Below are 27,687 nucleotides of genomic sequence, written 5' to 3'. Positions count from 1 at the left end.
CTAGGAACTTTCCGATATTTATGGACACAACTGTATCACTTATCACTCTCCCATAATGACAGTTCTGTGCTGTGTGGGGTATAAATATGTGATTCTTCAGAATTTGCTTTAGTCTATGCCTGATGAAGGGACCTGAGTAGTCTCAAAAGCTTGCAATTTGTTACCATCTTCTCAGTCAGCCATTAAAAGGTATCAACCACTGAGGACTCTCAATTCTAAATATTTTTCTGATGCAAATGAAAACTCTGCTTGTCATGGAAAATATAATATAATTGTCAGTTATTGGGAAAGATTCCTACGTGGATTGCGTTTGTTTTTTCACATTGGGCCTATATATTACTTTTATTTGAAGCTACAACCCAGAGGTGATAAGGACGTGTGAACATGGCCTAAGACTTGAGATGTTGGTCATTTCTTAGGGGGTGAATCGAATTGAAGGTTTGTCATGGTTTCTGAGTACCCCATGCACTTTGAACCTATACATAAGACACAAATGTAAGGTTTCTGGTATATTTACTTTTATTTTTAGAGAATGGTTTTCCATTTTTTACTGTATGTTTTGTATGCATGTTTTTGTATCAATTAAGCATTTTTACAGTTTGCTATTTTAAACTACATTTAATAAGTTCTAGCTTGTGTTGTTAAACAAATTCATTTCCTGAGCTCAATTGTGTGGAGAGAAGTCAGGGAGAAACTACAGACTTCCCAAAAGTGTGCAAGCTCTTGAACCAAACCTTTATGGTGGCCGTTCTATGTGAATATTTGTGTGTGTTAGATGTTGGGGGTTTGTAATGATTTTAGACAAGACTAGGTTGTCTTATAGTGGTCACCTGAGGTCACACCAACACATCAAAGTGAGGGTAGTCACAACACTACTAATTACATAAAACCAGAAGGAAGAAATGTTGAAGTTCTTGGTTTCAATAATGTTTCAGCTTTCATACACTCCGATGACAAAATCAAAACCACAGTTTGATGTCCGCATGATTTGCTAAATGGAAGTACAAAAGTTAGACTTTACAGTTTAACCCCTCTGTGACCTTAGACGTACTATCCCGTCGAGGTGCCCTGGGCTTATCTGACCCTGGACGGGATAGTACGTCCAGCGCGATCGGCGGCGCTCACGGGGGGAGCGCCGCCGATCGCGGCCGGGTGTCAGCTGCTTATCGCAGCTGACATCCGGCACTATGTGCCAGGAGCGGTCACGGACCGCCCCCGGCACATTAACCCCTGGCACACCGCGATGAAACATGATCGCGATGTGCCGGCGGTGCAGGGAAGCATCGCGCAGGGAGGGGGCTCCCTGCGGGCTTCCCTGAGCCCCCCGCAGCAACGCGATGTGATCGTGTTGCTGCGGGGGTCTTACCTCCCTCCCTGCCTGCCCGAGCCCCGGATCCAAGATGGCCGCGGATCCGGGTCCTGCAGGGAGGGAAGTGGCTTCACAGAGCCTGCTCAGAGCAGGCACTGTGAAGCAGCCTGCACTGCTCTCAGATCAGTGATCTGACAGAGTGCTGTGCAAACTGTCAGATCACCGATCTGTGATGTTGTCCCCTGGGACAAAGTAAAAAAGTAAAAAAAAATTTCTAAATGTGTAAAAAAAAAAATATTCCAAAATAATGAAAAAAAAATAAAAATATTATTCCCATAAATACATTTCTTCATATAAATAAAAAAAAAAACAATAAAAGTACGCATATTTAGTATCGCCGCGTCCGTAACGACCCGACCTATAAAACTGTCCCACTAGTTAACCCCTTCAGTAAACACCGTAAGAAAAAAAAAAAAACGAGGCAAAAAACAACGCTTTATTATCATACCGCCGAACAAAAAGTGGAATAGCACGCGATCAAAAAGACAGATATAAATAACCATGGTACCGCTGAAAACATCATCTTGTCCCACAAAAAACGAGCCACCACACAGCATCATCAGCAAAAAAATAAAAAAGTTATTGTCCTGAGAATAAAGCAATGCAAAAATAATTATTTTTTCTGTAAAATAGTTTTTATCGTATAAAAGCGCCAAAACATAAAAAAATGATATAAATGAGGTATCGCTGTAATCGTACTGACCCGAAGAATAAAACAGCTTTATCAATTTCACCAAACGCGGAACGGTATAAACGCCTCCCCCAATAGAAATTCATGAATAGCTGGTTTTTGGTCATTCTTCCTCACAAAAATCGGAATAAAAAGCGATCAAAAAATGTCACGTGCCCGAAAATGTTTTCAATAAAAACGTCAACTCATCCCGCAAAAAACAAGACCTCACATGACTCTGTGGACCAAAATATGGAAAAATTATAGCTCTCAAAATGTGGTATTGCAAAAAATATTTTTTGCAATAAAAAGCGTCTTTCAGTGTGTGACGGCTGCCAATCATAAAAATCCGCTAAAAAACTCGCTATAAAAGTAAATCAAACCCCCCTTCATCACCCCCTTAGTTAGGGAAAAATAAAAAAAATGTATTTATTTCCATTTTCCCATTAGGACTAGGGTTAGGATTAGGGTTGGGGCTAGGGTTAGGGCTAGGGTTAGGGTTAGGGCTAGAGTTAGGGCTAGGGTTAGGGCTAGGGTTAGGGCTAGGGTTAGGGTTAGGGCTAGAGTTAGGGCTAGGATTAGGGCTAGGGTTAGGGTTAGGGTTAGGGCTAGGGTTAGGGTTAGGGCTAGGGCTAGGGTTAGGGTTGGGGCTACAGTTAGGGTTGGGGCTAAAGTTAGGGTTAGGGTTTAGATTAAATTTACAGTTGGGAATAGGGTTGGGATTAGGGTTAGGGGTGTGTCAGGGTTAGAGGTGTGGTTAGGGTTACCGTTGGAATTAGGGTTAGGGGTGTGTTTAGATTAGGGTTTCAGTTATAATTGGGGGGTTTCCACTGTTTCGGCACATCAGGGGCTCTCCAAACACGACATGGCGTCCGATCTCAATTCCAGCCAATTCTGCGTTGAAAAAGTAAAACAGTGCTCCTTCCCTTCCGAGCTCTCCCGTGTGCCCAAACAGGAGTTTACCCCAACATATGGGGTATCAGCGTACTCAGGACAAATAGGACAACAACTTTTGTGGTCCAATTTCTCCTGTTACCCTTGGGAAAATACAAAACTGGGGGCTAAAAAATAATTTTTGTGGGAAAACAAAAAGATTTTTTATTTTCACGGCTCTGTGTTATAAACTGTAGTGAAACACTTGGGGGTTGAAAGTTCTCACAACACATCTAGATAAGTTCATTGAGGGGTCTAGTTTCCAATATGGGGTCACTTGTGGGGGTTTCTACTGTTTAGGTACATTAGGGGCTCTGCAAACGCAATGTGACGCCTGCAGACCAATCCATCTAAGTCTGCATTCCAAATGATGCTCCTTCCCTTCCGAGCCCTCCCATGCGCCCAAACGGTGGTCCCCCCATATATCTGGTATCAGCGTAATAAGGACAAATTGGACAACAACATTTAGGGTCCAATTTCTCCTGCTAACCTTGGAAAAATACAAAACTGGGGCTAAAATATAATTTTTGTGGAAAAAAAATATTTTTTATTTGCACGGCTCTGCGTTATAAACTGTAGTGAAATACTTGGGGGTTCAAAGCTCTCACAACACATCAAGATGAGTTCCTTAGAGGGTCTACTTTCCAAAATGGTGTCACTTGTGGGGGGTTTCTACTGTTTAGGTACATTAGGGGCTCTGCAAACGCAATGTGACGCCTGCAGACCATTCCATCTAAGTCTGCATTCCAAATGGCGCTCCTTCCCTTCCGAGCCCTCCCATGCGCCCAAACGGTGGTTCCCCCCCACATATGGGGTATCAGCGTACTCAGGACAAATTGGACAACAACTTTTGGGGTCCAATTTCTCCTGTTACCCTAGGGAAAATACAAAACTGGGGGCTAAAAAATAATTTTTGTGGGAAAAAAATTTTGTTTTATTTTTATGGCTCTGCATTATAAACTTTTGTGAAGCCCTTGGTGGGTCAAAGTGCTCACCACACATCCAGATAAGTTCCTTAGGGGGTCTACTTTCCAAAATGGTGTCAATTGTGGGGGGTTTCAATGTTTAGGCACATCAGTGGCTCTCCAAACGCAACATGGCGTCCCATCTCAATTCCTGTCAATTTTGCATTGAAAAGTCAAACGGCGCTCCTCCCCTTCCGAGCTCTCCCATGCGCCCAAACAGTGGTTTACTGCCACATATGGGGTATCAGCATACTCAGGACAATTTGGACAACTTTTGAGGTCCAATTTCTTCTCTTACCCTTGGAAAAATAAAAAATTGGGGGCAAAAATATAATTTTTGTGAAAAAATATGATTTTTTATTTTTACGGTTTTGCATTATAAACTTCTGTGAAGCACTTGGTGGGTCAAAGTGCACACCACACATCCAGATAAGTTCCTTAGGGGGTCTACTTTCCAAAATGGTGTCACTTGTGGGGGGTTTCAATGTTTAGGCACATCAGTGGCTCTCCAAACGCAACATGGCGTCCCATCTCAATTCCTGTCAATTTTGCATTGAAAAGTCAAACGGCGCTCCTTCCCTTCCGAGCTCTCCCATGCGCCCAAACAGTGGTTTACTGCCACATATGGGGTATCAGCATACTCAGGACAAATTGGACAACAACTTTTGAGGTCCAATTTCTTCTCTTACCCTTGGAAAAATAAAAAATTGGGGGCAAAAATATAATTTTTGTGAAAAAATATGATTTTTTATTTTTACGGTTCTGCATTATAAACTTCTGTGAAGCACTTGGTGGGTCAAAGTGCTCACCACACATCCAGATAAGTTCCTTAGGGGGTCTACTTTCCAAAATGGTGTCACTTGTGGGGGGTTTCAATGTTTAGGCACATCAGTGGCTCTCCAAACGCAACATGGCGTCCCATCTCAATTCCTGTCAATTTTGCATTGAAAAGTCAAACGGCGCTCCTTCCCTTCCGAGCTCTCCCATGCGCCCAAACAGTGGTTTACTGCCACATATGGGGTATCAACGTACTCAGGACAAATTGGACAACAACTTTTGAGGTCCATTTTCTCCTGTTACCCTTGGTAAAATAAAACAAATTGGAGCTGAAGTAAATTTTTTGTGTCAAAAAGTTAAATGTTCATTTTTATTTAAACATTCCAAAAATTCCTATTAAACACCTGAAGGGTTAATAAACTTCTTGAATGTGGTTTTGAGCACCTTGAGGGGTGCAGTTTTTAGAATGGTGTCACACTTGGGTATTTTCTATCATATAGACCCCTCAAAAAGACTTCAAATGAGATGTGGTCCTTAAAAAAAAATGGTGTTGTAAAAATGAGAAATTGCTGGTCAACTTTTAACCCTTATAACTCCCTAACAAAAAAAAAATTGGTTCCAAAATTATGCTGATGTAAAGGAGACATGTGGGAAATGTTACTTATTAAGTATTTTGTGTGACATATCTCTGTGATTTAATTGCATAAAAATTCAACGTTTGAAAATTGCGAAATTTTCAAAATTTTCGCCAAATTTCCGTTTTTTTCACAAATAAACAAAGGTACTATCAAAGAAATTTTACCACTATCATGAAGTACAATATGTCCCGAGAAAACAGTGTCAGAATCACCAGGATCCATTGAAGCGTTCCAGAGTTATAACCTCATAAAGGGACAGTGGTCAGAATTGTAAAAATTGGCCTGGTCATTGACGTGCAAACCACCCTTGGGGGTAAAGGGGTTAACATGTGTTGGATTTTTTGACAGTGACTCATGCTGAATAATAAATTTGTTGGATCTATGAACACTCTTGACTAACTTTACACCACCTATTGTTTGGCTTTTTTCTTGTGCAAACATTGTGTTGCATATTGGCCAATGGCCATTTTGCAAGTAAGCTACACAATTCATCACTAGTCCCTCAAGCTTAAAAAATAGGTGTGGATATAATAAATAAATTTACAAGTATACCTACAATTTACAACTTGGGGGGCATTTTTTGTGCCAGTCAGTCTGAAAATAGTAAATCTACCTTGAAGTGTCCACAAGAACCAAAAATATTGCAGTGTCATTATTCCCAATGTGGGTGATGTGACTCGGACACATTTCTAATTAAATTAGTTTTCTTTTATGCAGTTTGATATTGTGTTATTAATATTGACCTTTTTTGAGTTACATGAATTATAATTCTATACTTGTTAAACCCCACCGTCATAATGTCTTGCTTGAACAGGCGATCACCAAGGATGGAATATCTTTTGAAGAACAGCCTTTTCACCGCGATTGCTTTTTATGTACCGGATGTAAGAAGAAACTGGCTGGAGAAAAGTTTACATCGCAGGATGATATGCCATACTGCATGGATTGCTTTGGTAATCTTTTTGCACAAAAATGCAGCGCTTGTGCCCAACCCATCACGGGTAAGTGTTATACTGCGTTCTTTGGGCATGTAATTATGTAATGTTAACTCAGTGTGCAGCAAAAGGATATTAACTACTGACTAGTGACCAGAGAATAAGGAACCTGTGTTTTTTTAACCTATGAAACTATGTAACTTTATAGTAACAGTAAATAATTATATAGGTTGAAAAAAGACATGGGTCCATCAAGTTCAGCCTTTCCCCACTAGTTCTATATTCTCTATCACTAGATTATTTATAATCCACAATGCCATTTGTCATGAGGAAATTATCCAGCCCCTTTACACCATGTTCCAAATTATAATGCAAATGACATTTTTCGAGGATTTTCCTAAATGGTCGGTGCAAATGACAGTCAGTCTAATAAAAGTCATCACCCATTAGAGTATACAACATTTTAATGAAGAAACCTCCCAATGATAACAGTATAATCTCCACAATGAATAAAAACTCAAAATGCACTGTTCTAAATTATTAGGCACAGTAGAATTTGTAAACATTTGATATGTTTTAAAGAACTGAAAATGCTCATTTATGGACTTTGCAGCATTAGGAGGTCACATTCACTGAACAAAAAAGCTATTTAGCTCCAAAACCTCCTAACAGGCCAAGTTACATGTTAACATAGGAACCCTTCTTTGATATCACCTTCGCAATTCCTGCATCCATTGAACTTGTGAGTTTTTGGAGAGTTTCTGCTTGTATTTCTTTGCATGAAGTCAGAATAGCCTCCCAGAGCTGCTGTTTTGATGTGAACTGCCTCACACCCTCATAGATCTTTTGCTTGATGATACTCCAAAGGTTCTCTATAGGATTGAGGTCAGGGGAAGATGGTGGCCACACCATGAGTTTATCTCCTTTTATGCCCATAGCAGCCAATGACTCGGAGGTATTCTTTGCAGCACGAGATGGTGATGCATGAAGGTGATTTTGCTCCTGAAGGCATGTTTCTGCTTTTTATAACATGGAAGGAAGTTGTCAGTCAGAAACGCTATATTCTTTGCAGAGGTCATTTTCACACCTTCAGGAACCTTAAAGGGCCCTACTAGCTGTTTCCCCATGATTCTGGCCCAAAACATGACTCCTCCACCTCCTTGCTGATGTTGCAGCCTTGTTGGGATATGGTGGCCATCCACCAACCATCCACTACTCCATCCATCAGGACCATCCAGGGTTGCTCAACACTCATCAGTAAACAAGACTGTTTGAAAATTAGTCTTCATGTATGTCTGGGCCCACTGCAACCGTTTCTGCTTGTGAGCACTGTTTATGGGTGGCCGAACAGTAGGTTTATGAACCAAAGCAAGCCTTTGTAGGATCCTAAACCTTGAGGTTTGAGATACTCCAGAGGCACCAGCAGCTTCAAATATCTGTTTGCTGGTTTGTAATTACTTTTAAGCAGCTGCTCTCTTAATCTGATGAACTTGCCTGGTAGAAACCTTCCTCATTATGCCTGTATATAGTATATACCTGTGTGTCATCTTCCCTGTATATAGTATGTACCTTTATGTAATCTCCTCCTGTATATAGTATATACCTGTATGTCATCTCCTGTATATAGTATATACCGGTATGTCATCTCCTCCTGTATATAGTATATATCTGTGTGTCATCTCCTCCTGTATATAGTATATATCTGTGTGTCATCTCCTCCTGTATATAGTATGTACCTGTGTCATCTGCTCCTGTATATAGTATATACCTGTATGTCATCTCCTCCTGTATATCGTATATACGTGTATGTCATCTCCTCCTGTATACAGTATATACCTGTGTGTCATCTGCTCCTGCATATAGTATACTAGATTGTGGCCCGATTCTAGAATATGCATGTCCCCGTAGTATATGGACAATGATGATTCCAGAATTCGCGGTAGACTGTGCCCGTCGCTGATTGGTCGAGGCAACCTTTATGACATCATCGTCGCCATGGCAACCATTATGACATCTACGTCGATACTGTGCCCGTCGCTGAATCAGAAACGTGAGATGTCTACGTCCTTTATGACATCATCGTCGCTGTGCCCGTTGCTGATTGGTCGAGGCCTGGCGGCCTCGACCAATCAGAGACGCGGGATTTCTACGTCAATGCTGTGCCGGTCTCTGATTGGTCGAGGCCGCCAGGCCGCAATCAGAGAGCCGGGATTTCCAGGACAGACAGACAGACAGACAGAAAGACAGACAGACAGACGGAAAAACCCTTAGGCAATTATATATATAGATACTTGTGTGTCATCTCCCCTGTATATAATATGTACCTGTATGTCATCTCCTCCTGTATTAGACGTCGTTCACACGTTATTTGGTCAGTATTTTTACCTCAGCATTTGTAAGCTAAATTGGCAGCCTGATAAATCCCCAGCCAACAGGAAGCCATCCCCCCTGGCAGTATATATTAGCTCAGACATACACATAATAGACAGGTCATGTGACTGACAGCTGCCGTATTTCCTATATGGTACATTTGTTGCTCTTGTAGTTTGTCTGCTTATTAATCAGATTTTTATTTTTGAAGGATAATACCAGACTTGTGTATGTTTTAGGGCGAGTTTCATGTGTCAAGTTGTGTGTGTTGAGTTGCGTCTGGCGACATGCATGTAGCGACTTTTGTGGGATGAGTTTTGTGTGGCAACATGCGTGTAGCAACTTTTTGTGTGTCGAGTTGCATGTGACAGGTTAGTGTAGCTACTTGTGTGCAACCAAGTTTTGCGCGTGCCAAGTTTTATGTGTGGTGCGTTTTGAGTATGTGCAAGTTTTGTGTGAGGCAAATTTTGCATGTGTTGCAACTTTTGTGCATGTGGCAATTTTTCCGCGTGTGCAAGTTTTGCATGTGGCGAGTTTTCCATGAGGTGAGTTTTGCATGTGTGGCTAGTTTTGCGTGAGCCTAGTTTTGCATGTGGCGAGTTTTGTATGTGGAGAATTTTGCACGAGGTGAGTTTTGAGTGGCGACTTTTGTGTTTCAACTTTTATGTAGCAAGGTTGGTGTATACAGTGGGGCAAAAAAGTATTTAGTCAGTCAGCAATAGTGCAAGTTCCACCACTTAAAAAGATGAGAGGCGTCTGTAATTTACATCATAGGTAGACCTCAACTATGGGAGACAAACTGAGAAAAAAAAATCCAGAAAATCACATTGTCTGTTTTTTTATCATTTTTTTTGCATATTATGGTGGAAAATAAGTATTTGGTCAGAAACAAACAATCAAGATTTCTGGCTCTCACAGACCTGTAACTTCTTCTTTAAGAGTCTCCTCTTTCCTCCACTCATTACCTGTAGTAATGGCACCTGTTTAAACTTGTTATCAGTATAAAAAGACACCTGTGCACACCCTCAAACAGTCTGACTCCGAACTCCACTATGGTGAAGACCAAAGAGCTGTCAAAGGACACCAGAAACAAAATTGTAGCCCTGCACCAGGCTGGGAAGACTGAATCTGCAATAGCCAACCAGCTTGGAGTGAAGAAATCAACAGTGGGAGCAATAATTAGAAAATGGAAGACATACAAGACCACTGATAATCTCCCTCGATCTGGGGCTCCACGCAAAATCCCATGCCGTGGGGTCAGAATGATCACAAGAACGGTGAGCAAAAATCCCAGAACCACGCGGGGGGACCTAGTGAAAGAACTGCAGAGAGCTGGGACCAATGTAACAAGGCCTACCATAAGTAACACACTACGCCACCATGGACTCAGATCCTGCAGTGCCAGACGTGTCCCACTGCTTAAGCCAGTACATGTCCGGGCCCGTCTGAAGTTTGCTAGAGAGCATTTGGATGATCCAGAGGAGTTTTGGGAGAATGTCCTATGGTCTGATGAAACCAAACTGGAACTGTTTGGTAGAAACTACAACTTGTCGTGTTTGGAGGAAAAAGAATACTGAGTTGCATCCATTAAACACCATACCTACTGTAAAGCATGGTGGTGGAAACATCATGCTTTGGGGTTGTTTCTCTGCAAAGGGGCCAGGACGACTGATCCGGGTACATGAAAGAATGAATGGGGCCATGTATCTTGAGATTTTGAGTGCAAACCTCCTTCCATCAGCAAGGGCATTGAAGATGAAACGTGGCTGGGTCTTTCAACATGACAATGATCCAAAGCACACTGCCAGGGCAATGAAGGAGTGGCTTCGTAAGAAGCATTTCAAGGTCCTGGAGTGGCCTAGCCAGTCTCCAGATCTCAACCCTATAGAATACCTTTGGAGGGAGTTGAAAGTCCGTGTTGCCAAGCGAAAAGCCAAAACCATCACTGCTCTAGAGGAGATCTGCATGGAGGAATGGGCCAACATACCAACAACAGTGTGTGGCAACCTTGTGAAGACTTACAGAAAACTTTTGACCTCTGTCATTGCCAACAAAGGATATATTACAAAGTATTGAGATGAAATTTTATTTCTGACCAAATACTTATTTTCCACCATAATATGCAAATAAAATGTTAAAAAAACAGACAATGTGATTTTCTGGATTTTTTTTTCTCAGTTTGTCTCCCATAGTTGAGGTCTACCTATGATGTAAATTACAGACGCCTCTTATCTTTTTAAGTGGTGGAACTTGCACTATTGCTGACTGACTAAATACTTTTTTGCCCCACTGTATGTGGAGAAATGTGTGCTGAGGGTGGTATATGTGTTCAAGCACGTGGTAGTGTGTGGCGCATTTTGTGTGTGTGTTCATATCCCCGTGTGTGGTGAGTATCCCATGTCGGGGCCCCACCGTAGCAACTGTACGGTATATATTCTTTGGCGCCATCGCTCTCATTCTTCAAGTCCCCCTTGTTCACATCTGACAGCTGTCATATTGCCTCCAACACTTTTCCGTTCACTTTTTCCCCATTATGTAGATAGGAGCAAAATTATTTGGTGAATTGGAATGCGCGGGGTTAAATTTCGCCTCACAGCATAGCTTATGACGCTCTTGGGGTCCAGACATGTGATTGCAAAATTTTGTGGCTGTAGCTGCGACGGTGCAGATGCCGATCCCGGACACACACACACACACACACTCAGCTTTATACTGTATATTAGATGTAAAGCTCATGAAAAGATGTGGCACTGTTAAGGAAACACATGCTTAATGCAATGATGGACAAATCAGTAGTTTGTGGATGCCTTCCTTCTTATGTTTAGATGCACTTGATCTTGCACGTGTTGGCCAAAACCTGTGTCATGATGCACAATTTTCTTTGATATAGAAAAAATAAACTAATTTAGGTTCATGTTGTCCATAGATTTGATCATTTTAAGAAAACGCAAAAATTACAATTCATGCTGAGACATGTCACTGTATCTGACGTGAAATCAGAATAAACCTTTCCTGTTTTAGGTCAATTAGGATTACCATAATTATTAATATTTGCCAAATGCCATATTAATGAGAGAGAATGTTTTAAGGCATTTTTATTACTTATGGCAAAGTCAAAACTTTGCATACATTTCATTACTGGTTGACACCATTGCCCTTAAATTGAATGACTTGCGTCAAATGTTTGGGATATACTTCCACAAACTTCTCACAACAGTTGGTTGGAATTTGAGCCCATTCATCCTGACAAAACTGGTGTAACAGATCCAGGTTTGTAGGTCTCCTTGCGCTCACCTGCCTTTTCAGCTTTGCCCATAAATTTTCAATACGACTGAGATCAGGGCTTTGTGATGGCCACTCCAAAACATTGACTTTGTTAACCTTAAGCCACTTTGTTACCATTTTGGCAGTATGCTTCAGGTCATTGTCCATTTGGAAGACCCATTTCCACCCAAGCTTAAACTTCCTGGCTGATGTCGTAAGATGTTGCTTCAGTATTGGCTCAATCTTCTTTTCCCATAATGCCGTCTATTTTGTGAAGTGAAAAAAGTCAAAAACACTGCACTCATCCAGTTCAATTTTGCTCAAGTGGAAAAGTTTATTCGGTGGTGTGTAGATAATAGACGAGACGAAACAGTAAAGGCAACAAGTTTAACGTTTCGGCCACACAGTGGCCTTGATCACAAATGGTGCCTTAACGTCTGTTCGTAATGCGTCATGTAGAAGTAGTAATATTCTAATGTACATAAAGGTAAAGATGATCCAATGGTAACCCAAATAATGGATATAATAACTTAGATTTCAAAGGTGCCTGATACGGAAAATTCCGCGGTGATTTGGTACATCTGTCAGGAGTCGGGTCAGCTTGCTAGGTTGTGAGCACTTATATGGTCCCGTAAAACATAAGGTCCCACCAGGGAAAAGGTGATGAAGGCCGGGAATCTTTTACTTCCTTAGTGCCAAACTCTGTCAACCCTGTTCAGCAGGCCGTAGTCTCCTAGCGATAGGTGGTGCAGTGGAGGCACAGAAGTGAATTATTGAATCCGCATTGGTGGTTCAGGGAGAAACGCCGACACTGCCAGTGTCAAGGCGGGGAAAGCGGCGGTCCGCCGCTTTCCCCGCCTTGACACTGGCAGTGTCGGCGTTTCTCCCTGAACCACCAATGCGGATTCAATAATTCACTTCTGTGCCTCCACTGCACCACCTATCGCTAGGAGACTACGGCCTGCTGAACAGGGTTGACAGAGTTTGGCACTAAGGAAGTAAAAGATTCCCGGCCTTCATCACCTTTTCCCTGGTGGGACCTTATGTTTTACGGGACCATATAAGTGCTCACAACCTAGCAAGCTGACCCGACTCCTGACAGATGTACCAAATCACCGCGGAATTTTCCGTATCAGGCACCTTTGAAATCTAAGTTATTATATCCATTATTTGGGTTACCATTGGATCATCTTTACCTTTATGTACATTAGAATATTACTACTTCTACATGACGCATTACGAACAGACGTTAAGGCACCATTTGTGATCAAGGCCACTGTGTGGCCGAAACGTTAAACTTGTTGCCTTTACTGTTTCGTCTCGTCTATTATCTACACACCACCGAATAAACTTTTCCACTTGAGCAAAATTGAACTGGATGAGTGCAGTGTTTTTGACTTTTTTCAGTATTTGGGGGTCCTCGGATCCCGTTCACTTGCACCATCATAACTCCATTTGTCGGGTGCTAGCTCTTTGGTTTCTTCTAATATTTTGTGAAGTGCACCAGTCCCTCCAAGCTTTCCCCTTTTTCCTCCAAATGTAAAGATGGTCATTAAGCAAAAAAAAATAAAATTTTAGTTTCATTAGACTACAGGACATGTATCCAAATATTAAGGTTTTTGTTCCTGTGTGCATTTGAAATATTATTCTGGCTTTTTTTTTTTTTTTTTTTAATGTAATGGCTTCCTGGCAGAGTGGCCTTTTACTCCATGTTGATACAGTACTCGTTTCACTGTGAAATATTGACATAATCTTACCAGCTTTCGCCATCACCTTCACAAGGTATTTTGCTTTTGTTCTTGGGTTGATATGCACATGTCGGACCAAAGCACTTTCATTTCTGGGACACAGAACCCATCTCCTTCCTGAGCCGTATGATGGCTGGACATTCTCATCTTGTTTGTACTTGCGTATAATTGTTTGTACAGATGAACAAGGCACCTTCAGGTATCTTGAAATTGTACTCAAGAATGCTTGCCAGACTTTTGCAAGTCCACAATTCTCTTCCTGATATCTTGGCTGATTTCTTTAGACTTTCAAATGATGCTATACAAAGAAGCTGTGTGTTTCAGGTGTGCATTAAAATACATGCACAGGTATGTCTCTAATTAACTCAGATGTTGCCAAAAAAAACAGACGCTTTTAAACACATGACATGACATAATATGGGGAGTCCAGAATTGTTCAAAGGCATAGAATATGTGTATGTAAACTTTTGACTCTGAAGTAATAAAAATGCCTTAAAACATTCTTGCTCTCAATAATCTGGCATTTGGCAAATAATAATTATGGTATTTCAAATTGACCTAAAACGGGAAAGATTTAATCTGATTTATTGTCAGATACTGAGAAAAACATGCATATGTGTCTTTTTATATTGTGTATGTAAACTTCTGGTTTCAACTGTATATGACAATGTGACAGATAGAAGCTGCACTGTTGATTTGGAATCATCCAGCAACTATAGGGGTTTAAAATGGTTACTTCAGACAGAGAGTAGTTAGCTCAGCCCTACGGGATACTGGGAAAGTTGTTTTCTCTATCGCCTTTCATTGGGGGACACAGGAACCATGGGTGTATGCTGCTGCCACTAGGAGGCTGACACTATGCAAATAAAAAAGTTAGCTCCTCCTCTGCAGTGTACACCCCACCGACAGGAAGTAGGATATTCAGTTTAGCTTAGTGTCAGTAGGAGGTGGACACGGGTCTTTCATTAGACCCTTATCTACCTCAATGTGCGTCGTTCCTTTTCAGGTTTTTCCGGAGGGATACAGGGTGATTAGTCACACCTGTAGTCCCACAAAGCGGACTATGAGTACGGCGTGTACTGCCACCCCGTATCCTCATAGATCCCTCACCAGGACCAAGATCCTAGCACACAAGCGTGCTCAGAAGTCCGGTCCTGGCTCCGTCCCCCACCCACTCGCCTTCCAGAGCCTGTCGGTTGGAGGAGACGAGGACGTCCATCACAGCTCCGTGGACGTCTCAATCCCCTCAGGTTAGTAACTGCGTGGGATGTTTAGGTGAGTATTTCCCCTAAATTTTCAGATCTTCCCCTTACTCTCGCAGTGTGGGGGAGTAGAAGTCCCTAAATGCGCGCTGCACTATCTTCTAGGGCGGCGCTGATCCTATTTTAAAAGGGATCCCTGGGGCACCAAGACGAGCAGTAGCTCTGCACTATTGGCTATCCCCTTCATCAGGGCCGCAGTGTCCTCCCAGCGGCCGCACTGCGCAGCGGCCGCAATGTCACCTTTCTGGCGGCGCCGGCACCGCTCTCCCCTGCGGTCGCCCTGCGGGCTTCGGCGGCGCGTTCCTCTTTCCGGCGGCGCCGGCCTCTAATTTAGGTCCCGGCTTCTGCCGGGGCCTACTTCGGCGTCGCGTCCCTCAGCTCCGCCTCACCCTGCGGCCCTGGCAGGTTGCCGCACTGCTCTGCGGCGCACTGTTCCGGGGCCGCAGTCTCTTTTCCAGCGGCGCCGGACTCTAATTTAGGTCCCGGCTTCCGCAGGGGCCTACTTCCGGTACCGCGCTCCTCCACTTCCGGTTTCTTCGGGCGGGCTTTCTCCCGCCCGACAAACTGCCCTGCAATCTCCGCCCACCGGCGCCATCTGGGCTGACTCCGCCCCTTCCTCCACGTCGCTGCTGAGCACAGGGCAGGAGATTTCACTCGTGCCCGCATTTTCTCCTGGGGGCACAGCACATCGTTGCAACAGAGGCCGCAGGGCAGCAGCTCCATCCTTCTGTTCCACTGCTGTTCTTCAGGCCTGCAGAAAGTTCCAGACAAGAGTGCCCCAGATGTGTCTACCTGTTCTCCTAGGGGCTATCGTTCCAGAGGAGCATCTTCCAGGCCGTGCAGCCTTCCATCTGGACACTGCAGCGTCTGCCGTGAGTACCTCTGCACCGCAGTTTCACTCAATCCCCTGCCCCTCCCCCCCCCTCCCTGTTCCCTAATCTTCTGACATTTCCCTCAGGGGCCCCTTCGGTCTAATTTTAAGGGAGGTCGCTCCCGGCCTCCTACCTTTTCCTGTGTCTTAGTGAAACACTTTCAGGGTTCGCTTTGTACCCACAAGCTCCCCTCAGACAGGCCTGCAGCAACCCACATTATGTTCAGCTCCGCCTCAGAGCGAAGTCGCCACCACAGGCTGGGTCTCCCCTCTGTCTCTATCAGTAGCGGATCTCACTCCGGTTTCCCAGACCCTTGTGTCAGTGCTCAATCGGTTGCCCCGGCAGACTTCCGTAGTAGCCAGCGGGTCGCAAGAAGCTCTGTCCGAGTCTTCCAATACAGGCCGCGTAAGATCCAGACGGGAACGCCGGTCTGAGTTCTCTTCTCGATCCATCTCACGGTCCTTCTCTGTGGTCGAGCTCCCCCTTATCCTTTCCCCCTCCCCCCCGGAGTCAGGCGAGGCTTTCTCTGATGTGCCTTCAGAGGATAATTTGGGACCGGAGTCGAACCATATCTTAACATGAGGGATATGGTTCAAAGCCTCATTGGAGCGTCCAATCTGACCTGTGGCATCAAAGATTCCTCTACGGAACCCGCAGATCAGGCGGTTTCGTTTAGATGGTCTAAACTTCCTCCCAAGGGATTCGCTCCTCATCCTGAATCGAGGAGCTTCTGGCCAGAGAGAGAGAGAATTCGACCAGACGTTCTCAAAGAGAAAAGCGTCTTGGAGTCTCATATCTCTTTCCTCTGGATCTCATCGCCAACCGGAATGAGAGGCGATGGAGAAAGACCTCTCCCTCTGTGGATCCGCCGACTGCTAGACTTGCCACTAACACAGTCCTCATGCGGCCCGGTGGGGCGACTCTGACAGATTCCATCGATAGGATCATGGAATCCTTCGTGAATTCGGCTCTCGAACCTGCCGCATCATCCCTATGCCCGGCTTTCGCTTCCACTTGGGTTTCGAAGTCGGTATCCGAAGGGGCTAAAACAACTCCGTTGGGGCATTCAAGCCGGAGCTCCACCAGACTGGCTGGCGGAAGTTGCCACCCAGATTACTCACGCCGAGGAATAATTTGTTCCCTGCATGTCGCGTCTTCTGCCGCTCAGACACCCAGTAATGTTGCCAGCCGTCGCACTGCTTGGCACACGAGTCATCAAAGAAGTCCCTTACGAGCCTGCCTTCTTCAAGGATCACGTCTTTTCGGTTCCAAGCTGGACCAAATTATTATGGACGCCACTGGCGGCACCAATTCTCTTCTTAGGCGGCAACTTCGGTCCTTTCGGCCTTTTTTTTTCGTCGTTTCGCGACATCAGATTCCTTTTCGCAACAGAGGCCACAGGCACGTTAAGGAAAGAAGGTATTCTTTGACTCAATCCTTCCTGGTGTTCCCGCTACTCCTAAGGTGGATTCTCCAGGTCCAGGTCTGGAAGTTCCACCTAGGCAGGACCCACGACTAGACCCCAGCCCGTTTCTCAGGCTGGGCAGCCGTCTCCTGTTCCTCAGGGACGTCTGGGTCTCCTCAGTAGAGGACGCTTGGGCCAGGGCACTTGTATCCTCTAGATACAAAATCTTCATTTCTCGGTCCTGGGATCGTTTTCCTCGAATCCCAACTTCCAAGAGACCCCGCTCTGGTCCCGTGTTTCTTTACAGCCATTGTTTCCCTCCTTAAATCCGGGGTAATCGTTCCTGTCCCAGAACAGGAACGGTTCAACGGTTCACAGGCTTCTCTTAGAATCTTTTTGTATTGACAGAGGATGACAAGGTTCGTCCCAGTCCGGATCTCAAATTGCTGAACAGGAAGTTTCGTCGGAGACACTTCAGGATGATATTCCCTTGTTCAGTAATCGCTTCCATGGAGGCTCAGGAACTTCGGTTTCAGGCTCCCGAAAATCTATCCATCTTTCCCAACACTCTAGCCGTTGCGGGTGGCTCGTCAACAGGAAGAAGTTCAGTCTTGTTCAGTGCCTCGTATCTCCGGGCATGTTCTTCGACATTTGTCGGACCAGAGTCTTCCTTCCCGAAGACAGGATATCCCTTGTTATGTTTGCTAATGACAGGTGTTATGTAGGCAATCCAGAAACACAGTGTGCTTAGCGATCAGAGCGCACACAGTGATCTGACAAATACCCAAAAATACAAGAACGAGCTCTGAGACGTGGAAACTCTGTAGACTGCACACCTGATCCTATCCTAAACACAACTAAAAGCGGCTGTGGATTGCGCCTAACAACTACCTAGGCAACTCGGCACAGCCTAAGAAACTAGCTAGCCTGAAGATAGAAAAATAGGCCTGACTTGCCCCAGAGAAATTCCCCAAAGGAAAAGGCAGCCCCCCACATATAATGACTGTGAGTAAGATGAAAAGACAAAACGTAGGGATGAAATAGATTCAGCAAAGTGGGGCCCGATATTCTAGGACAGAGCGAGGACAGTAAAGCGAACTTTGCAGTCTACAAAAAACCCTAAAGCAAAACCACGCAAAGGGGGCAAAAAAAAACCACCGTGCCGAACTAACGGCACGGCGGTACACCCTTTGCGTCTCAGAGCTTCCAGCAAAACAAAAGACAAGCTGGACAGAAAAAAAGCAACAAAAAAGCAAAAGGCACTTAGCTATACAGAGCAGCAGGTCACAGGAACAATCAGGAGAAGCTCAGATCCAACACTGAAACATTGACAAGGAGCAAGGATAGCAGCATCAGGCGGAGTTAAGTAATGAAGCAGTTAACGAGCTCACCAGAACACCTGAGGGAGGAAGCTCAGAAGCTGCAGTACCACTTGTGACCACAGGAGTGAATTCAGCCACAGAATTCACAACAGTACTCCCCCCTTGAGGAGGGGTCACCGAACCCTCACCAGAGCCCCCAGGCCGACCAGGATGAGCCGCATGAAAGGCACGAACAAGATCGGAAGCATGAACATCAGAGGCAAAAACCCAGGAATTATCTTCCTGAGCATAACCCTTCCATTTAACCAGATACTGGAGTTTCCGTCTAGAAACACGAGAATCCAAAATCTTCTCCACAATATACTCCAATTCCCCCTCCACCAAAACCGGGGCAGGAGGCTCAACAGATGGAACCATAGGTGCCACGTATCTCCGCAACAACGACCTATGGAATACATTATGTATGGAAAAGGAGTCTGGGAGGGTCAAACGAAAAGACACAGGATTGAGAACCTCAGAAATCCTATACGGACCAATAAAACGAGGTTTAAATTTAGGAGAGGAAACCTTCATAGGAATATGACGAGAAGATAACCAAACCAGATCCCCAACACGAAGTCGGGGACCCACACGGCGTCTGCGATTAGCGAAAAGTTGAGCTTTCTCCTGGGACAAGATCAAATTGTCCACTACCTGAGTCCAGATCTGCTGCAACCTATCCACCACAGAATCCACACCAGGACAGTCCGAAGACTCAACCTGTCCTGAAGAGAAACGAGGATGGAACCCAGAATTGCAAAAAAATGGAGAAACCAAGGTAGCCGAGCTGGCCCGATTATTAAGGGCGAACTCAGCCAACGGCAAAAAGGACACCCAATCATCCTGGTCTGCAGAAACAAAACATCTCAGATATGTTTCCAAGGTCTGATTGGTTCGTTCGGTCTGGCCATTAGTCTGAGGATGGAAAGCCGAGGAAAAGGATAGGTCAATGCCCATCCTACCACAAAAGGCTCGCCAAAACCTTGAAACAAACTGGGAACCTCTGTCAGAAACAATATTCTCAGGAATGCCATGCAACCGAACCACATGCTGAAAGAACAAAGGTACCAAATCAGAGGAGGAAGGCAATTTAGCCAAGGGCACCAGATGGACCATTTTAGAAAAGCGATCACAGACCACCCAAATGACTGACATCTTTTGAGAAACGGGAAGGTCAGAAATGAAATCCATCGAAATATGTGTCCAAGGCCTCTTTGGGACCGGCAAGGGCAAAAGCAACCCACTGGCACGAGAACAGCAGGGCTTAGCCCTAGCACAAATCCCACAGGACTGCACAAAAGTACGTACATCCCGTGACAGAGATGGCCACCAGAAGGATCTAGCCACTAACTCTCTGGTACCAAAGATTCCAGGATGACCAGCCAACACCGAACAATGAAGTTCAGAGATAAGTTTATTAGTCCACCTATCAGGGACGAACAGTTTCTCTGCTGGACAACGATCAGGTTTATTCGCCTGAAATTTTTGCAGCACCCGCCGCAAATCAGGGGAGATGGCAGACACAATGACTCCTTCCTTGAGGATACCCGCTGGCTCAGATAAACCCGGAGAGTCGGGCACAAAACTCCTAGACAGAGCATCCGCCTTCACATTTTTAGAGCCCGGAAGGTACGAAATCACAAAGTCGAAGCGGGCAAAAAATAACGACCAACGGGCCTGTCTAGGATTCAAGCGCTTGGCAGACTCGAGATAAGTCAAGTTCTTATGATCAGTCAATACCACCACGCGATGCTTAGCTCCTTCAAGCCAATGACGCCACTCCTCGAATGCCCACTTCATGGCCAGCAACTCTCGATTGCCCACATCATAATTACGCTCAGCGGGCGAAAACTTCCTGGAAAAGAAAGCACATGGTTTCATCACTGAGCAATCAGAACCTCTCTGTGACAAAACCGCCCCTGCTCCAATCTCAGAAGCATCAACCTCGACCTGGAACGGAAGAGAAACATCTGGCTGACACAACACAGGGGCAGAACAAAAACGACGCTTCAACTCCTGAAAAGCTTCCACAGCAGCAGAAGACCAATTAACCAAATCAGCACCCTTCTTGGTCAAATCGGTCAATGGTTTGGCAATGCTAGAAAAATTACAGATGAAGCGACGATAAAAATTAGCAAAGCCCAGGAACTTTTGCAGACTTTTCAGAGATGTCGGCTGAATCCAATCCTGGATGGCTTGGACCTTAACTGGATCCATCTCGATAGTAGAAGGGGTAAAGATGAACCCTAAAAATGAAACTTTCTGCACACCGAAGAGACACTTTGATCCCTTCACAAACAAAGAGTTAGCACGCAGGACCTGAAAAACCATTCTGACCTGCTTCACATGAGACTCCCAATCATCTGAGAAGATCAAAATGTCATCCAAGTAAACAATCAGGAATTTATCCAGATACTCACGGAAGATGTCATGCATAAAAGACTGAAACACAGATGGAGCATTGGCAAGTCCGAACGGCATCACTAGATACTCAAAATGACCCTCGGGCGTATTGAATGCAGTTTTCCATTCATCTCCTTGCCTGATTCTCACCAGATTATACGCACCACGAAGATCTATCTTAGTGAACCAACTAGCCCCCTTAATCCGAGCAAACAAGTCAGATAACAATGGCAAGGGATACTGAAATTTAACAGTGATCTTATTAAGAAGGCGGTAATCAATACACGGTCTCAGCGAACCATCCTTCTTGGCTACAAAGAAGAACCCTGCTCCCAGTGGTGATGACGATGGGCGAATATGTCCCTTCTCCAGGGATTCCTTCACATAATTGCGCATAGCGGCGTGTTCGGGCACGGATAAATTAAATAATCGACCTTTAGGGAATTTACTACCAGGAATCAAATTGATAGCACAATCACAATCCCTATGCGGAGGTAGAGCATCGGACTTGGGCTCTTCAAATACATCCTGATAATCAGACAAGAACTCTGGGACCTCAGAAGGGGTGGATGACGAAATCGACAAAAATGGAACATCACCATGTACCCCCTGACAACCCCAGCTGGATACCGACATGGAATTCCAATCCAATACTGGATTATGGGTTTGTAGCCATGGCAACCCCAACACGACCACATCATGCAGATTATGCAACACCAGAAAGCGAATAACTTCCTGATGTGCAGGAGCCATGCACATGGTCAGCTGGGCCCAGTATTGAGGTTTATTCTTGGCCAAAGGTGTAGCATCAATTCCTCTCAATGGAATAGGACACCGCAAAGGCTCCAAGAAAAACCCACAACGTTTAGCATAATCCAAATCCATCAGATTCAGGGCAGCGCCCGAATCCACAAACGCCATGACAGAAAACGACGACAAAGAGCATATCAAGGTAATGGACAGAAGGAATTTGGACTGTACATTTATAACGAGATTATCCATTGAAGAGCACAGACCCTGAATATCCATGTCCACACCTGTGTCCAGAATCACCCAAATGTCTAGGGGAAAAAAAAAAGTGAACACAGAGCAGAAAAAAAAAAAAAAAAAAAATGATGTCAGAACTTTTTCTTTCCCTCTATTGAGAATCATTAGTTTGGCTCCTTGTACTGTTATGTTTGCTAATGACAGGTGTTATGTAGGCAATCCAGAAACACAGTGTGCTTAGCGATCAGAGCGCACACAGTGATCTGACAAATACCCAAAAATACAAGAACGAGCTCTGAGACGTGGAAACTCTGTAGACTGCACACCTGATCCTATCCTAAACACAACTAAAAGCGGCTGTGGATTGCGCCTAACAACTACCTAGGCAACTCGGCACAGCCTAAGAAACTAGCTAGCCTGAAGATAGAAAAATAGGCCTGACTTGCCCCAGAGAAATTTCCCAAAGGAAAAGGCAGCCCCCCACATATAATGACTGTGAGTAAGATGAAAAGACAAAACGTAGGGATGAAATAGATTCAGCAAAGTGGGGCCCGATATTCTAGGACAGAGCGAGGACAGTAAAGCGAACTTTGCAGTCTACAAAAAACCCTAAAGCAAAACCACGCAAAGGGGGCAAAAAAAACCCACCGTGCTGAACTAACGGCACGGCGGTACACCCTTTGCGTCTCAGAGCTTCCAGCAAAACAAAAGACAAGCTGGACAGAAAAAAAGCAACAAAAAAGCAAAAGGCACTTAGCTATACAGAGCAGCAGGTCACAGGAACAATCAGGAGAAGCTCAGATCCAACACTGAAACATTGACAAGGAGCAAGGATAGCAGCATCAGGCGGAGTTAAGTAATGAAGCAGTTAACGAGCTCACCAGAACACCTGAGGGAGGAAGCTCAGAAGCTGCAGTACCACTTGTGACCACAGGAGTGAATTCAGCCACAGAATTCACAACAATCCCTCCTTTGTCAGGAAGTTCGCTTGCTCCAGGGTTTTCGGCTCCCCTCCTTTCCGATGGGCCTTAAAGGTCCTAAAGAGGTTGGTTGCAACATCGGAAGCAATTTTCCCTTTGCCCATTTCATTCAAGACTTCTTCAGCAGGCTATTCTATCACAGGGGGACAGGTCTCTCGTCTCCTGCATCGTCCGATCCGGCTTTCTCCCGGGTCAAATGGTTCCTCGACTGGTGGCCGAGGTCGCTTCTCTTATCCCGGAGTAGATCCTTCACAGCATATCCTTCCTTCCAGTTCCCTGGCAGGTGGTGACGACGGACGCCAGCCCGCTCGGCGGAGACGCGGGACTTTGTCACCTGTTCTTTTCAGGGTTGTTTGGTCGGCGCAGGAGTCCTCTTTGCCGTTCAATGTCCTCGAGTTCCGGATCTTCTTTCTGTCTTTCCTTCACTGGGCAAGGATTCTCAGCAGCCTGCCAATTCGAATCCAGACAGATAATGACACAGCTGTGGCATATGTCTACCACCAGGGGTGGACTCGGCGTTCTCTGGCATTGGCCGAGATTCCAGGATCCTCCTTTAGACAGAGGCAACGGTCCTGGTGAGCTCTGCAGTGCATGTCCCCGGCGTGGACATTTAGGCCGCCGACTTCCTTGGCCGCGAGGGCCTCGCGGCAGGGAAATAGTACTTCAGCAGGTTTCCTATCAGATTGTTCTTCGATGGGGGACTCCAGAGGTGGACCTCATGGCATCCCGATTGAACAGGAAGGTCCCTCGGGTCGGCCCAAGGTTCCGTGACCCTCTCACAGTGGTGTTGACACACTGGCCATTCCTTGGTCGCAGTTCGTGCTCCCCTATCATTTCCCTCCCCTTCCCTTGCTTTCCAAGCTTTCGAAAAAGATCAAGGCGGGATGGGTGCCGGTCATTCTGATCGTCCCGGATTGGCCCAGGAGGTCTTGGTTTGCAGACATCGTCAATCTCCTCGCGGACTCCCCTGGTGCCTTCCAAACAGACCCGAGCTGCTGTCTCAGGGTCCGATTTGCCACCCGAATTATCGGTCGCTCTGTTTAACGGCGTGGCTGTGGACTCCACAGTTCTAAGAGCGTCCGGCCTTTCGGCCCGGATGAGTCACACTATAATCCAGGCTAGGAAGCCTTCGTCTTCCTCAAGGATCTTCTATCGTACCTGGAAGGCTTACTTTCGTTGATGCGAGTCCAACCGCTTTTCACCTATGTCCTTTTCCCTGCCTTCCATTTGGGTTTCCTTCAGGCAGGACTGGATTCGGGCTTCGCTCTCAGTTCCCTAAAGTGCCAGGTTCCTGCGCTCTTCTTCCCTTTAAGAAGACGTTTTCTTCTTAGCCACAGGTTAAGACTTTCCTTCAAAGAGTAGCCCACGCTGTCCCTCCGTACAGGGCCTCTGTGGATTCATGGGATTTAAAGGATGTGCTGGTTGTTCTAGGGGTTCCCCCCTTTGAGCCTCTCAGGGAGTTTTTCTCTGTCAGCACTATCTCGGAAGGTGGCTTATCTCAGGTCCATCTCTTCAATCCGCAGCGTTTTTGAGTCGGCGGCCATTTCTTGCTGACCTCCTTTCTTGATTTCCACCAGGACAAGGTGGCCCCAGGTCTCCCCCTTCCTTCCTTCCTTTCACGAGGTGGTTTTCATCTTTCCACCTCAACGAGGACATCGTTCTACCTTCCTTTTGTCCAGCTCCGACTCATCCTCTGGAGCGATCGTTGTACAGGCTGGACCTCGTCAGGGCAGTGAGGATCTCCCTGGCTAGCACGGCCGCTTTCCGAAAGATGGATTCTCTTTTCGCCATCCCTGATGGCGTGCGTAGAGGCCTGCCGGCTCCCATGGCGACTATTGCTCGCTCGATTAGAACGGCAATTTTGGAAGCTTAACGGGTCAAGAACAGAGTGCCCCCTCCTGAGATAAAGGCTCACTCTACCCGGGCAGTCGGCGCATCCAGTGTGGTACGTCACAGGGCTTTCGCCGACGGCTTTGCAAAGCGGCAACGTGGTCTTCCATCCACACGTTTCACCGAACTACAAGGTCCATACCTATGCTTCGGCTGACTCCAGCCTGGGCAGAAGGATCCTGCAGGCGGCAGTGGTGAGTCCTCGGACTTGATGGAAGTATGTTTTTCCCACCCCAGGGACTGCTTTGGGACGTCCCATGGTTCCTGTGTCCCCCAATGAAAGGCGATAGAGAAAACAGGATTTTTGGTTGCTTACCGTAAAATCTGTTTCTCGGAGCCTTCATTGGGGGACACAGCACCCTCCCAAGTTGAACAGCTCTGTTTACTGTATACGTTTGAGTTCTTTGAACACTCTTTGAGTGTTTGAAACTGTTAATTTGTGGAGCGCCGTGGAATTTGTTGGCGCTATATAAATAAAGTTTATTATTATTATTATATTATTATTCTTTCTCTTTTACACGTTGCTTCTCCTACTGCTTTCTCACTAACTGAATATCCTACTTCCTGTCGATGGGGTGTACACTGCAGAGGAGGAGCTAACTTTTTTATTTGCATAGTGTCAGCCTCCTAGTGGCAGCAGCATACACCCATGGTTCCTGTGTCCCCCAATGAAGGCTCCGAGAAACAGATTTTACGGTAAGCGACCAAAAATCCTGTTATTGTGTCTTGCACATCCAAGAGTAAGGGGTGTGCTAGAGAGTCTCCTGTCAGACTCAAATATCCTGAGTGGCCTGCAAGCAACAACAAGCATTATGCTGCTGAAGCGTGGGAGATGATGCCTCCCAAAGTGAACATTTATCATTTTATTCAATTTATTGGCAAATTCAAATATGTGATAATATTTACACACATGAAAAGTATTGTGCTATTGTACAAGAGCCAGAAAATTATAGCAGACATTAGCACACACTTACTGAAAGTGAGCCATAATACATGAAAGTAGGCCATAATCAAGATGGTATTTTGGCATAATTACTACACATTGAACCTGTAAAAAATGGAGAATTGCATGTGACAGCTTTATCACACCTTGTGTAATATCTGCCATCTGCTGTAACATCCTTGCTTTAGCTGGCACCAGTATTCTCATTGCTATGATATGATCGGCTCATGGAGGCTTGGATGAAGGTTCTTATCACGGCTGGGGGTCATGTTTCTTTGTGACTCACTTCTGATGCTAAAACAAGCCTGGAGCCAAATATTACGTTGCTATGTAACAACTATTTATTTTGCACACAAATTAAGATAGAGGCTGCCTCCTGCCGTTATGCGGATAAGGAGCGATACTGATGTCAAATGGGACTTTGTTTGCATTAATGTGTTTTTTCTCACATTCTCATCCATTTTCCTCCTGCACAGGTCAAGGAGGCGGCCAGTACATCTCATTTGAGGACTGTCAGTGGCACAGTGATTGCTTCGCCTGTTCAAAGTGCAACCTTTCCCTTATTGGCCAAAAATTCCTGTCACAGCAAAGCCAAGTATTCTGCACCGAGTGTGGTCAGGACATGTAGATAGATGTATCTGACAGCGACAATTAGTAGGGCATTTTTTTTTTACCTTCGATAAAGCCAACAGTAATCCTGTGCACTGAATGCTTAATGTGTGTAATGTGAACCTCGACCTGTAGGCAACATATGGAAATTGCATAAAGAACTCAAAATAATGCACTTATTATCAATATGTATTGCATAACATTTGTTTGTTTTTGCTGCAAGATCCTGTAGGTCATGATTATCACTGAAGTAAAGAATGAAAAGATCTAATTTGGCATTAGTTTGGCAAGAGTAGCAAAACTTCATTTTGTTCTCTACATGTGCCCAGCGTAGGCCACGCACCAGCCTCTGTACTTGAGTCTGACATGGCCAATTTAACTCTCTGTCCTGGTGGTCAATGTAAAGTATGTGCTTTGTAGCTGAACATTCATATAGAAAGTCAGGTTTAGACATTTTTGCTTTGCAAATACTGGTAAAAGCTACACCAATCAGCCATAACATTAAAACCACCTGTCTAACCCTATATACAGTAAAACAAACAAACAAAATGTAAGTAACCTATTTAATACATAGTGTAAAAAGCTCATCGTGGGAATGTAGCCGTAGTCCTATAAGGAGCAAGGTCAATGCTTCATGAATCGGACATGTTTTTGGGTTTGTGTTGGATTGCAGGATGCATCATGCTGAAAGTTGTTAATGAAATTTTAGCTTATTGTTGCCATAAGGGAGTGTACTAGGTAAGGCCGGTTTCACACGTCAGTGGCTCCGGTACGTGAGGTGACAGTTTCCTCACGTACCGGAGAAACTGACTCATGTAGACACATTGAAATCAATGTGTCTCTGCACATGTCAGCGTTTTTTCACGGACCGTACAGTAAGCGCTGTCCCCCCCACGTGGTGCTGAAGCCGCCATTCATATCTTCTCTCCAGCAGCGTTGCTGGCTAGAAGATATGAAAAATCCTTTTTTTTTTTCTCCGTGTTTAACCCCTTCCCGACCCATGACGCCACGTAGGCGTCATGAAAGTCGGTGCCAATCCGACCCATGACGCCTATGTGGCGTCATGGAAAGATCGCGTCCCTGCAGGCTGGGTGAAAGGGTTAACTCCCATTTCACCCGATCTGCAGGGACAGGGGGAGTGGTAGTTTAGCCCAGGGGGGGGTGGCTTCACCCCCTCGTGGCTACGATCGCTCTGATTGGCTGTTGAAAGTGAAACTGCCAATCAGAGCGATTTGTAATATTTCACCCATTATAACGGGTGAAATATTACAATCCAGCCATGGCCGATGCTGCAATATCATCGGCC

At 45.2% G+C, this 27,687-nt stretch overlaps 1 protein-coding gene across 1 annotated transcript in view; it reads left to right on the top strand.

The window, feature by feature from the left end:
- FHL5 (four and a half LIM domains 5) overlaps positions 1 to 27,118 on the top strand; it is a 164,312-nt gene extending 137,194 nt beyond the window's left edge. The window contains exons 5-6 of the mRNA XM_069767998.1: positions 6,167 to 6,353; positions 26,249 to 27,118. Coding sequence (XP_069624099.1) covers positions 6,167 to 6,353; positions 26,249 to 26,400 — 339 coding nt within the window. The 3' untranslated portion in view covers positions 26,401 to 27,118. The remainder of the gene's footprint in view (positions 1 to 6,166; positions 6,354 to 26,248) is intronic.
- The last annotated feature ends 569 nt before the right edge of the window (positions 27,119 to 27,687 follow it).

Source organism: Ranitomeya imitator, chromosome 5 (assembly GCF_032444005.1).
Source record: "Ranitomeya imitator isolate aRanImi1 chromosome 5, aRanImi1.pri, whole genome shotgun sequence".
Classification (NCBI taxonomy): Eukaryota; Metazoa; Chordata; class Amphibia; order Anura; family Dendrobatidae; genus Ranitomeya; species Ranitomeya imitator.
Note: the sequence above shows the minus strand (reverse complement) of the source record. Positions and strands in the feature narration are given on the sequence as shown.